Consider the following 14090-nt stretch of genomic DNA (forward strand, 5'->3'; position numbering starts at 1 on the left):
TTCTTTGAGAAGAAACTAAATGTCCACTGATACAGTATGTTACAGATACTGACTGGCAGCTATTTTCAAATACACATTACTTGAATGACTTGACAATAATCCGATTTTGTGGTGCACACATTGCCTGTGTACATTTTTGAATGTGATAAATTGACTGCATATTGAATTTTGTGAATAAAAAATTATATTTTGTAAATTACGACGTGTCCTTATATACCCCCAAGTTGTTTAATGTAGTGGATCAAATATGTTACAGTTTTTTGGGGGTACAATAACAACACAAATCTGAGTATCCAATCTTTCTGAGTACATGCTCGGTTTGAATTGATTATTGACCGATGAGGGAGTGAACTAAGACAGAGCAATACTCTAATCCCCTCTGACAAGCAGTGTCCTTCTGAGACAGTTTTAAACAGCGCCTTCAGAAACTATTCATACCCGTTGACATGTTCCACATTTTGTTGTGTTACAGCCTGAATTCAAAATGAATTTGAAATAAAATGTCTCATCCATCTACACACAACACCCCATAATGACAAAGTGAAAACATGTTTTTAGACATTTTTGCAAATGTATTGAAAATGAAATACATAAATATTTAATTGACGTAAGTATCTACACCCCTGAGTCAATACTTTTTGTAGAAGCAAATTTGGCAGCAATAACAGAAAGTATTTCTGGGTAAGTCTCTAAGAGCTTTCCACACCTGGATTGTGCAACATTTTTGCCCATTATTCTTTTCAAAATTCTTCAAGCTCTGTCAAATTGGTTGTTGATCATTGCTATACAATCATTTTCAGGTCTTGCCATAGATTGTCAAGTAGATTTAAGTCAAAACTGTAACTCGGCCACTCAGGAACACTCACTGTCTTCTTGGTAAGCAACTTCAGTGAAGATTTGGCCTTGTGTTTTAGGTTATTGTCCTGCTGAAAGGTGAATTCATCTCCCAGTGTCTGGTGGAAAGCAGACTGAACCAGGTTTTCCTCTAGGATTTTGCCTGTGCTTAGTTCCATTCTGTTTCTTTTTTATTCCTGAAAAACTCCCCAGTCCTTGATGATTACAAGCATACCCATAACATAATGCAGCCACCACTATGCTTTAAAATATGGAGAGTGGTGGGATTTGCCCCAAACATAACACTTTGTTTTCAGGACCAAAAGTGAATTGCTTTGCCACATTTTCTTGCAGTATTACTTTGGTGCCTTGTTGCAAACAGGATGCATGTTTTGGAATATTTGTATTCTGTACAGGCTTCCTTTTTTTCACTCTATCAAATAAGTTAGTATTGTGGAGTAACTACAATGTTGTTGATCCATCCTCCGTTTTCTTCTATCACAGCCATTAAACTCTGTAACTGAATTTAAAATCACCATTGGCCTCATGGTGAAATCCCTGAGCGGTTTCCTTCCTATCCGGCAACTGAGTTAGGAAGGACGCCTGTATCTTTGTAGTGACTGGGTGTATTGATGCACCGTCCACAGTGTAATTAATAACAGCACCATGCTCAAAGGGATATTCAATGTCTACTTTTCTATTTTTTACCCATCTACCAATAGGAGCCCTTCTTTGTGAGGCATTGGAAAACCTCCCTGGTCTTTGTGGTTGAAATTGTGTTTGAAATTCCCTGCTCGACTGAGGGACCTTACAGATAATTGTATGTGTGGGGTACAGAGATGAGGTAGTCATAATAAATAATATGCCATTTAGCAGACGCTTTTATCCAAAGCGACTTACAGTCGTGCGTGCATACATTTTTTTTTGTGTATGGGTGGTCCCGGGGATCGAACCCACTACCTTGGCGTTACAAGCGCCGTGCTCTACCAGCTGAGCTACAGAGGACCACGAATCATATTATAGGTAGTCATAAAAAAATCATGTTATTATTGCACATAAGAGTGAGTCCATGCAACTTATGTGACTTGTCAAGCACATGTTTACTCCTGAACTTATTTAGGCTTGCCATAACAAATACTATTGAATACTTATTGACTCAAGACATTTCAGCTTTTCATTTTTAATGAATTTGTAAAAATGTCTAAAAACATAATTCCACTTTGACATTATGGGGTATTCCAAATCAAATCAAATCAAATTTTATTGGTCACATGCGCCGAATACAACAGGTGCAGACATTACAGTGAAATGCTTACTTACAGCCCTTAACCAACAGTGCATTTATTTTAAACAAAAAAAGTAAGAATAAAACAACAACAAAAAAAGTGTTGAGAAAAAAAGAGCAGAAGTAAAATAAAGTATTGTGTGTAGGCCAGTGACAATTATATATATATAATTTTTTTAAAAATTTATTCACGCTGTAACATAACAAAATGTGGAAAATATCAAGGGGTGTGAACACTTTTTGAAAGCACTGTACACCTGCATAGAGGTTACTGAATAACTGGGTGTTTATGAGCCTGCAATAACAGTCAGTAGAAGACAGAACTACTGCCCGGCCCAACAATAGCCTGGTTGTTCTCTAGAAGACAGAACTACTGCCCGGCCCAACAATAGCCTGGTTGTTCTCTAGAAGACAGAACTACTGCCCGGCCCAACAATAGCCTGGTTGTTCTCTAGAAGACAGAACTACTGCCCGGCCCAACAATAGCCTGGTTGTTCTCTGGACGTCCTTCAGACGTCTGTCTGGTTCATATAAAAGTGGGTTCTGGTGAAGAAATAGTTAATCAAGAAAAAGAAACAAATTGACAAGTACACGTGGTCATTTTTTCACAGTAGGTCTTCATTGAGCAGTTTTCAGTCATTCCACAGACATGTCTGATACCTTCAGTTACAATCACAGGCTTCTGAAACACCACTTAGGACTGTGATAAAGACCAAGAGGATGTGGTCTGCTTCTCCGTACAATTTGTAGTTTCAAAAGGTATCAATTAATAAAAACATTGTCAGATCTGATAAACCACCTAGTTTGGATGTTTAGGGATGAATTTAAAACTTTGCATCTGTTATTTTCCAGAGGGAATGTAGGGCACAAAAAGTACATCAAGGTTGGATAAATGAAAAATAATGAAATTGACAGATAAGTGATTTGGTGTTTATTAACTTTCTTCTGGAACCAACTTTGTTCTAATGAAAATGTTTTATAAATCTGGTCCGAGGGAACATATTGTACTTATTGATTCATATATCAGTTGAGAAATATAATTGTTTTAAGTCATAAAATGCTAAGCTACAAATTGCTTTTTGCAAACTGACCCTTTGCTAAATGTTTTCAGTTTGTAAGTAAACTATTGATGCAGGATTGCACTACAGATTTCAATATACTATGATTCAAAAGCATGTTAATTTACGTAAATCCATCCTTACTGACTAAACTAGTTTTTCTTCTTCTATCCAATAACATTGACAGGGACAGCCTTGTGTTATCTGGACAGGGACAGACCAGGCAGTGACTTATTTACATAATAGTTTGTGTATGGCAGACTCCTCGGTGAACAAAGCTAGCCGCCACTGTTATCAAGCCCGTATATTGGTCCTGTTGATAAGAATGGACCTTCAGGGATCCAGGTGTCATAAAGCATTCCCACTGACAGGCAGCATGATAAAGTTACAATCCGGAGGAACACACAGACCAATGAGACTCAGAACTGGAAGTTATACATCAAACAACCTTTTATGGTTCTTCTCATCTCTACACAGGATAACGTCCCCATCTCACAAATAATCTCTACACAGGATAACGTCCCCATCTCACAAATCATCTCTACACAAGACAACATCCCCATCTCACAAATCATCTCTCCACAGGATAACATCCCCATCTCAACACACGACAACACCCATATAGACATACACTATATATTCAAAAATATGTGGACCTACATTCAAATTAGTGGATTCGGCCATTTCAGCCACACCCGTTGCTGACAGGTGTATAAAATCAAGCACACAGCCATGCAATCTCCATAGACAAGCATTGACAGTAGAATGGCCCGTACTGAAGAGCTCAGTGACTTTCAACGTGGCACCGTCATAGGGATGCCACCTTTCCAACAAGTCAGTTCGTCAAATTTCTGCCCTGCTAGAGCTGCCCCGGTCAACTGTAAGTGCTGTTATTGTAAAGTGGAAACATCTAGGAGCAACAACGGCTCAGCCGCAAAGTGGTAGGCCACACAAGGTCACAGAACGGGACCAGCGAGTGCTGAAGCGGTGCTGAATCTGTCCTCGGTTGCAACACTCACTACCAAGTTCCAAACTGCCTCTCGAAGCAATGTCAGCACAATAACTGTTCGTCGGGAGCTTCATGAAATGGGTTTCCATGGCCGAGCAACCGCACACAAGCCTAAGATCACCATGCGCAATTCCAAGCATCGGCTGGAGTGGTGTAAAGCTCGCCGCCATTGGACTCTGGAGCAGTGGAAACGCATTCTCTGGAGTGATGAATCACGCTTCACCCTCTGGCAGTCCGACGGACGAATCTGGGTTTGGCGGATGCCAGGAGAACCTTACCTGCCCGAATGCATAATGCCAACTGTAAAGTTTGGTGGAGGAATAATGGTCTGTGGCTGTTTTTCATGGTTCGGGCTAGGCCCCTTAGTTCCAATGAAGGGAAATCTTAACGCTACAGCATACAATGAAGAGTCTGCGCTTTCAACTTTGTGGCAACAGTTTGGGGAAGGCCCTTTTCTGTTTCAGCATGATAATGCCCCGGTGCACAAAGCGAGGTCCATACAGAAATGGTTTGTCCAGATCGGTGTGGAATAACTTGACTGGCCTGCACAGAGCCCTGACCTCAATCCCATCGAACACCTTTGGGATGAATTGGAACACCGACTGCGAGCCAGGCCGAATCACCCAACATCAGTGCCCGACCTCACAAATGCTCTTGTGGCTGAATGGAAGCAAGTCCCTGTAGCAATGTTCCACATCTAGTGGAAAGCCTTCGCAGTAGATTGAAGGCTGTTGTAGCAGCAAAGGGGGGACCAACTCCATATGAATGCCCATGATTTTGGAATGAGATGTTCGACGAGCAGGTGTCCACATACTTTTGCCAAGTAGTGTATCACCCAACCAACCAGTCCGTTTTCATTACAGGCCACGGTCACTGACAGTACTATTTCCTATTTTTTTATACTTAGTAATATCTGAATACTCCAACCTCAAATCCTTTGAGTTTAAGAGAAAAAGCCTTTTGTCTAATCTTGTATAGCTTGTCAAGTGCTGTTGAGATGTGATATTTCAAGCCCTTTTCTGTTGAGATGCGATATTTCAAGCCCTTTTCTGTTGAGATGCGATATTTCAGCCCTTTTCTTTCTTTAGAAAGCACTGTAAGCGAAATATGTTGCAGCTATAATCCACTTGAATTAAAGTTTGTCTCAAAAAAGGGAAAGAAAACAAAATATATTTGTTACGATCAAGATCAACTGTAAGAAATTTAAATGTCATAAGCGATACAAAAGCACATTTAATGTGATGTGATTGTTTTGGGAATATCTTATAACAATTAAATATAAGGAATATATAACATGTCTTCAAGAATTAGGGTCCTCTTGACGAATTCAAGTGGTTAAATACCCACACACACACACACACACATATACATATATATATATATATATATATATATATATATATAGATATATATACATACATACATACATACACACATACACACATACATATATGTGATTTCTCATTATAAAAGTACAACAGCAAAGCATATACTAACTCAAACCGTTATAAAAACAACCGTGGAAAGTCCTCTAGACAAAGAAGTTGCCCACCAAGATCATGTACAGATACAAGGACTACATTGGCAGGAATCCTTTTTTTGCTACATTTTGCTTCTGTGTACACTAATGAATACGACCCAGAAGAATTCTATATAGCAGTGATTACTGATGACAGCAACAATCTTAGCAGTATTTGATATTCGCTAAGCGTAAGGCAAAAGGTAAGTAGTTGTGCAACAATAAAAAAAAAAAATGAGCACAATTTAATTAATTTAATCAATTTAACTGTATACAGTGCATTTGGAAAGTAGTCAGACCCCTTCCCTTTTTCCACATTTTGTTACATTACAGCCGTATTCTAAAATGGATACAATTATTTTTTCCCCCCTAATCAATCTACCGACAATACCCCATAATGACAAAGCGAAAACAGGTTTAGACATTTTTGCTAATGTATAAAAAAAATAAAAAGACATTTACATAAGTATTCAGACCCTTTGCTATGAGACTTGAAATTGAGCTCAGCTGCATCCTGTTTCCATTGGTCAATCCTTGAGATGTTTCTACAACTTGATTGGAGTCCACCTGTGGTAAATGCAATTGATTGGACATGATTTGGAAAGGCACACACCTGTCTCCATAAAGTCCCACAGTTGACTGCATGTCAGAGCAAAAACCAAGCCATGATGTCGAAGGACAGGATTGTGTTGATGCACAGATCTGGGGAAGGGTACCAAAAAATTTCTGCAGCATTGAAGGTTCCCAAGAACACAGTGGCCTCCATCATTCTTAAATGGAATAAGTTTGGAACTACCAAGACTCTTCCTAGAGCTGGCCGCCCGGCCAAACTGAGCAATCGGGGGAGAAGAGCCTTGGTCACGGAGATGTCCATGAACCCGATGGTCACTCTGACAGAGCTCCAGAGTTCCTCTGTGGAGATGGGAGAACCTTCCAGAAGGACAACCATCTCTGCAGCACTCCACCAATCAGGCCTTTATGGTAGATTGGCCAGACGGAAGCCACTCCTCAGTAACAGATCATTGACAGCCCGCTTGGAGTTTGCCAAAAGGCACCTAAAGGCCTCTCAGACCATGAGAAACAAGATTCTCTGGTCTGATTAAACCAAGATTAAACTCTTTGGCCTGAATGCCAAGTGTCAAGTCTGGAGGAAACCTGGCACCATCCCTACGGTGAAGCATGGTAGTGGCAGCATCATGCTGTGGGAATGTTTTTCAGCGGCAGGGACTGGGAGACTAGTCAGGATCGAGGGAAAGATGAAAGGAGCAAAGTACAGAGAGATTCTTGATGAAAACCTGCTCCAGAGCGCTCAGGAACTCACACTGGCGCGAAGGTTCACCTTCTAACAGGACAACGACCCTAAACACACAGGCAAGCCAACGCAGAAGGACATTCAGAGCCCAGACTTGAACCCGATCGAACATCTCTGGAGAGACCTGAAAATAGCTGTGCAGCGACGCTCCCCATCCAAGCTTGAGAGGATCTGCAGAGAAGAATGGGAGAAACCCTCAAATACTGGTGTGCCACGCTTGTAGAGTCATACCCAAAAAGACTTGAAGCTGTAATCGCTGCCAAAAGGTGCTGCAACAAAATGGTCTGAATTACTTATTATTAAAAATAAAATAAAACAATTATAATCTCAGAAAAATGTCTAAAAACCTTTTTAAAAACAATTTTATCAATTTTAGAAAAAGGCTGTAACGTAACAAAATGTGGAAAAAGTCAAGGGGTCTGAATATTTTTCCAAATGCACTGTGTATATTTTTTTAGCAGGGTCAATTCCATTTCAAGTCCAGTTAATTTAGGAAGTACACCTACATTCCTATCCTTTACAATGGTCCCATGTAGCTCAGTTGGTGGAGCATGGTGCTTGCAACGCCAGGGTAGTGGGGTTCGATTCCCGGGACCACCCATAGGTTAAAATGTATGCACGCATCACTGTAAGCCTCTTTGGATAAAAGCGTCTGCAAAATCACATATTCATGAGGGAAATTTGAATTATTACTGTTACTCGGTGTCCTGAAAATTGACCTCCAACCTGTTTGTTAAAGTGACGTTAAAAAGGTCGACGTTATTACGTAGATGGAGGAAGTAAACAGCATCGTGGGTCAATTTCCGCAACCAGTAAGAGCGTTGAAGCGCTAGGCTCAACTTCTCCCATGCTTTGGTCTCGTGGCAACCGCGCTTTATCAGCATGAAGCAAACCCGTGCGCGCGCGCAGATACTGTGCGTCACTGTGTGAGAGCGAAGTCAAAAAATCTCGCTCATCTCAATATGTGCGGTGTTGCTCGTGGCTACCTTTAAGCATCCGTTTGGTCGGGAAGACAGTGCCTGTCCACACAGGAAACGGTATCCTGTTTGTCTATAGGTTTGCCATTGCGGGTCACATTGTTGTACAGCCACATTGCACAATTGTAGTCCATGATAAAGTTTCCTTTCAACAACAGGAAATGACTCAAAGCATGGTCTCCTTCAATGTGAAAACAGCCTTAGTTGGTAGAGCATGGCGCTTGTAACGCCAGGGTAGTGGGTTCGATCCCTGGGACCACCCATACGTAAAAATGTATGCACGCATGACTGTAAGTCGCTTTGGATAAAAGTGTCTGCTAAATGGCATGTTATTATATTATTATTATTATAACCATAGAGTTGTAATAACCATGTGAAAACAGCATTAGGGCGTTATAACCATGCATACTAAGGGATGGGAGATGGAAAAACATGAAAGGGAAACAGTGTTAAGGTGCAATAGTATGTTTGTTCTATTTCCCCACGTCTGCTGTCCTGTCTGGCTGTCTGCTGTCCTGTCTGGCTGTCTGTCTGCTGTCCTGTCTGGCTGTCTGTCTCCTGTCCTGTCTGTCTTCTGTCCTGTCTGGCTGTCTGTCTCCTGTCCTGTCTGGCTGTCTGTCTCCTGTCCTGTCCGTTGTCCGTCTCCTGTCCTGTGTCTCCTGTCCTGTGTCTCCTGTCCTGTCTGGCTGTCTGTCTCCTGTCCTGTCCGTTGTCCGTCTCCTGTCCTGTCTCCTGTCCTGTCCTGTGTCTCCTGTCCTGTCCCGTGTCTCCTGTCTGTCTGTCTGTCTTTCCGTCTGTCTCTGTGTTAGGGAAGGCACTATGAATGAGAAGAATGGTCCATGTCTAGATGAACTATTCCTTCTCATAAGAAACTGTTGAATATTCAGAGGTTGTTGAACTTGACACACTGCTCTTCCCAAGTCCTAAGTGCAGTGGCGTCAAACTCATGTCATGGAGGGCCTACTGTCTGTGGGTTTTTGGTTTTTCCCTTTCAATTAAGACCTCGACAAATCAGGTGAGGGGAGTTATTTACTAATCAGTGACCTTAATTCATCAATCAACTATAGGGTAGGAGCAATAAAACCGCAGACACTCGGCCCTCCGTGGAATGAGTTTCACACATGTGCCTTAGGGTAAACGCAAGGGACGGAAAGGAAACTATCCCCCCAGTAAAACACCAGAGAGCCTCAGGCTAGACAAACTGGGGCTGCAGTGGAAAAGTGTCATGGCCGTCCTGTGATGTCAACAGAAGAGCATGTCCTGTGATGTCACGGAAAGAGTGTGGTCCAGTGATTTGATTGTGACGTCCCCCGAGAAGAGTGTGTGTGTGTGTGTGTGTCCTGTGGTTGTGACATCACCGGAAGAGCCGGTTCCAGAAGGAGAGGAACGTGGTGGAGTTGAAGGCACCGATGAAGATGAGTAGCAGCAGGTACAGACTCATCATGATGGCAAAGTGATGTCTGACCGGCCACGATCTGCCCCGGGAATGTCTGGAAACATCACCAAAAAAAATCACATTACAATCACATCACACAAGTCAAAAGACTACATCTGCTCTACAGAAGAAGTAAAAACGCATATAGGAGTTGGAACGGCAATGAAAATCTGAAGCATCTGCTGACGCCATGCTGGAAAGTTCATCCTTTTCCCAATGTACTGGCAACACACAAAGACACCACTAGAGGGCAGCAAAGATAATACAGATGGTAAAATATATTGGCACCCCTTGCATGATTCACTATTTAAATAATAATAATAATAATAATAATAATGCCATTTAGCAGACGCTTTTATCCAAAGCGACTTACAGTCATGCGTGCATACATACTATTTCTTATAAAATCACTTGATGTTGAAAAAACGTTGTGTTTACGTTGTTTGATTTGTAACTGCACAGGACCAAAAAAACTAACAAATCTAAGTGAAATTGAGATTGTTTTACTTCAAATTAAAAAATGGCCTGGACTAAATTATTCTAAATTCTAAATTATTTTTGTTGGAGGTAATGATTCTTGTTCACTGTGTAACCAATCTCACCTGTGGTAAGTTGCAGGTGCCTACAGGGTAGACATTGTCATTGAACCAGTTTTGAAAAGAAAAAAACAGAACATTCTGCTCGATTATAAAGTGCAAGGGTACCAATATATTTGACCGCATTTGTACATCCAGTTAGCCGTTTGTCAAAGACGTGTTAGCATTTAATTAGCCGTTTGTCAAAGACGTGTTAGCATTTAATTAGCCGTTTGTCAAAGACGTGTTAGCATTTAATTAGCCGTTTGTCAAAGACGTGTTAGCATTTAATAGTAGTGCTCCGTCCATACAGGTAGTGAGTGACTCACCTGGACAGATGTCTTCTCTGAGAGTACACTAGCAGGTACTTGACTCGGAGCAGCTGATTGTTGGTGACCACAAAGTACTTCTGAGGGACCTCTCCTCCTTCGCTGTTCCTGGCTCTGGATCGCTGCCGGTCAATGGTCTCGGAGTCTGAAACAGATTTAGGGAAATGATTATTGACAGGGTTTAGGAGGTAGCCATTGTTTACATTTCTGTAGCATTGTCCATCAATCAATCAAATTAATCAAAAAGCCCTTTTCACATCAAAAAGTGCATTACAGTAACCCGGCCTCAACCCCTAAGAGCAAGCAGATGAAAAAGGAGAAAACTCCCTAGAAGAAAGAAACCTTGAGAGGAACCAGACTCAGAGGAGAGGCGTATCCACCTCTGCCTGTACTGAGTCTCCACTCATCTGTTATAAAGCATCCTAGATGTTGTGAAAATGTACCTTTCCTCTTCACCTGGCACTTCACGTCTGGGTGGTCGATGACCTCACACATGGCGACACAGCTTAGCAATGGTCCCAGGAGACTGTCACGCCAACCGTTGCCATGGGGACTGTAGAGGACCGCCATGCTGAGGTCACTGGTGAGGTAGGTGCCCTCTCCGAACAACGACGTCTGTGGGGAACATTTTTTTTTACTCTGCAACTTCATCAATACAAGTCCATTTATTTTGTAGCTAATATTGGCTATTGACTCAAACATAACAATTATCCGTGAACATATCAAATCAACCATCAATCTGAAAATATATATTCGAGTAGGGCTACTGGGAACCAAATAAATAAAAAGGATCATCATCATCATCATAACAGGCCTGGTGGGGCTGCCATATTTCTGCACTGACCTTGTTGAGGTGGCAGTGTAGTCCGTTGTGGATGATAGAATGAAAGTTCTCCAGTCGGCTGCCGTGGAATGCATACAAGAGGTCGCGTCCCGCCCGTGTCTTCTCAAACTTAACGTTCATCTGGTCACAGTACTCCAGCTCAAACAGGAAGTCTGGGACCGGCGTAGAGATCCCCTCACTCTCCGTCAGGTTACAGAGCTTGACATACTGGTGGGGGGGCAGCAGAGATCTCTGTCAGGTTACAGAGCTTGACATACTGGTGGGGGGCAGCAGAGATCTCTGTCAGGTTACAGAGCTTGACATACTGGTGGGGGGCAGCAGAGATCTCTGTCAGGTTACAGAGCTTGACATACTGGTGGGGGCAGCAGAGATCTCCTTCAGGTTACAGAGCTTGACATACTGGTGGGGGCAGCAGAGATCTATGTCAGGTTACAGAGCTTGACATACTGGTGGGGGCAGCAGAGATCTATGTCAGGTTACAGAGCTTGACATACTGGTGGGGGGCAGCAGAGGAGAAGGGGAACAGGGACATCAAATATTTGCAGTCAATTCAAGGGCCAATCCCTGGCCAGGACTCGAACCCGGGACCAGCAACTGTCAGCAGAATAACTTAGCAGTTACGCCAAGAGATCCAAACCCCTTGACGTGATTGTTAGGTGTTGGGTAAAGATGGTAATTCTAAACTGGCAGGAACATCCAACAAACGGAGAATGTTGATAGAGAGGTGATCATGTTATTGACATTGCCTTTACCTCGTCTTTCTGCAGTGTCTTCACAGCGAAGCTCTTGGAGGAGAGAAGCCAGTGTGTGAGAGCCAGATGATGGTCTGCTTCACCAGGTCTCAGTCTCACCAACTCCCTCACACCAGGCAAACTGCTCACATCTGACAGCTGGGAGGAACACGAGAGCAGTTTATAACCCAGGAGACGCGGCTACATCAACACAGTACAGTATTGATTACAGTACATTGCAGCACCAACTGGACGGGTATGGTACACAGTGATGCTGAATAATGTGTTTGAATTCTAGCAGAAAGGCTACATCTGAAGTTTTGAATTATAAGTCAAACATTGAAGGCCGTCATTGTAAATAAGAATTTGTTCTTAACTGACTTGCCTAGTTAAATAAAGGTAAAATAAAATAAATAAATAATCTTTTGATATGGGGAAAATATCAGTGTTTTCTGTCCTGTCCGATTCCTCACCAGCTCATCAAAGTCCTTGGTGTCTGTGTCTCTGATGTATCTTGGGGGGTAGGGTCTGAGCACTGAGTCCCTCCTGTAGCTCTGAGCAGCGGCCACAAACAGGCTGCATCTCAGGTCAGCGGCCACTGGGTCCCTGTGAAGACAGGAACACACCAGCTCTCTGACTTCATCCGGTGGGAGTGGCGGCTGCATTCCCAACACTGTAGACACGGAAGATAAGAGACGGGTCTGCAGGTCCCAATTGTATATGGACACGACATCATTGACAGATTTAAAAAAAAAAATAATAATAATAATAATAGTAAAGTGGTTGTCCCACTGGCTATCATAAGGTGACTGCACCAATTTGTAAGTCGCTCTGGATAAGAGCGTCTGCTAAATGACGTAAATGTAAATGTGAAATGTAATCATAGACATGTATAAACAGGATATTGATTGTGCGAAAACTGCTACTGTGTGAAACCATTCAAATGTGGAGGGACGCCTTTAGATTTAAATAGAGATGTGGCAGGACCCTTCTAATCAGAATAGATTCAGAAAAGCATTGACCCAGTTGGCTTGTTAACTAGCCTTTGGTGGTAAAGATTGAGCGCAAATAGCATGTGTAGCCAGCCACGGGCTATAGCTAGTTAGCTAATGATGTTTACATAGTTGTGCCATATGTCAACAAAACCTGTTGGTTCATTATGATAATGTTAAACACTTCGTTTAAAAAGAGACACAATGCTACTTTACAAACGTATCTTAGGCTATCTTAATAAAACAACGTGGGTCAGTCATACTAAATATGACAGGTAACTAACGTTAGATGAAGCTGGTAGTTAGCTGGATAGCTAACGTTAGCTTAGCATAAACGAATTAGCATATCCGACAGATAGCAAGAGATCTGGCTCACAAACAATACTAAACCGTCTTTATGTACTTGCCAACTAGTAATAACTAGACTTTCGAGGAGATATTTAAAAAACGGATTGCTTAAAAAAACCTACCTGAGTGAGCCCCAGTTACCTCCCACTGGTTCGACTGGTCCCAAAGATAATTGAATATATTGAAAAGATAGCCGACTGACCGCTCTAACAATGGAAATACATGTCCTCAATGGTCGAAGGCAGGCGAGATGAGGTGGGACAATTCTAGCCAATGAGAGAGCAGATACGCGTGTGAATTAACAAGCACAACCACGTCGTTTTTCTCAAAATTGCCGGAATTCCACGTGCATCCACTTATATCAGTACATATGTAACAGGACTAAACATTACGAAACTTCTGTTCGATCAAATAAGCCTCACGGAATTCGACACTCTCATAGACCTCCATACAAAAAAAGCCTTATATCCACTGAGGTATAATAAGAACACTTATCTCACACTGACAGATTTTGGGCTGAGTAAATCCTCTCGCTTCGCCTCTTCCTCTCTGATGGGGTCGTCACTAGTTACCACATCTACAAGTCATAAACCCCTCCTATTTCTACAATTGATCTTATTAAAATGTGATTTTTAAACCTTAACCTTAACCACACTGCTAACCTTATGCCTAACCCTAACCTTAAATTAAGATTTTAAAAAAAGCTAATGTTTGTTTTCATGAATTTTTACAACAGTCAATTTTGACTTTGTGGCTGTGGTAACTAGTGGAAACCCCTCTGCTGGAACCATGTAACCGGCCACGTAGTGAAGACTCACGATTTAAAGACAACTAGTCTTGCA

General features: G+C 42.0%; 1 protein-coding gene across 1 annotated transcript; it reads right to left on the minus strand.

Moving 5' to 3' along the window:
* Window positions 1-2302: 2302 nt before the first annotated feature.
* On the minus strand, window positions 2303-13448 carry LOC311122518 (protein mono-ADP-ribosyltransferase PARP16-like). The gene is made up of 7 exons (XM_084196858.1): window positions 13371-13448; window positions 12382-12581; window positions 11930-12067; window positions 11178-11384; window positions 10777-10948; window positions 10334-10478; window positions 2303-9484 (listed from the first exon to the last, which is right to left on the minus strand). Exons 2-7 carry the CDS (start codon window positions 12571-12573, stop codon window positions 9349-9351), a joined length of 990 nt encoding a protein of 329 aa, XP_084052984.1. The 5' UTR covers window positions 12574-12581; window positions 13371-13448; the 3' UTR covers window positions 2303-9348.
* Window positions 13449-14090: the final 642 nt, after the last annotated feature.

Source organism: Coregonus lavaretus, assembly GCF_964263955.1.
Source record: "Coregonus lavaretus genome assembly, contig: HAP1_SCAFFOLD_438, whole genome shotgun sequence".
NCBI classification, from domain to species: Eukaryota; Metazoa; Chordata; class Actinopteri; order Salmoniformes; family Salmonidae; genus Coregonus; species Coregonus lavaretus.

Excerpts from the sequence above, each read along its gene's own strand:
- LOC311122518 (XM_084196858.1), bottom strand. The coding sequence starts at position 12,573 with ATGCAGCCGCCACTCCCACCGGATGAAGTCAGAGAGCTGGTGTGTTCC. Across the intron at positions 10,949-11,177 it reads TACACTGCCACCTCAACAAG|ACGTCGTTGTTCGGAGAGGG; the intron begins GTCAGTGCAGAA and ends TGTTCCCCACAG. Across the intron at positions 10,479-10,776 it reads GTGCCAGGTGAAGAGGAAAG|ACTCCGAGACCATTGACCGG; the intron begins GTACATTTTCAC and ends AATCTGTTTCAG.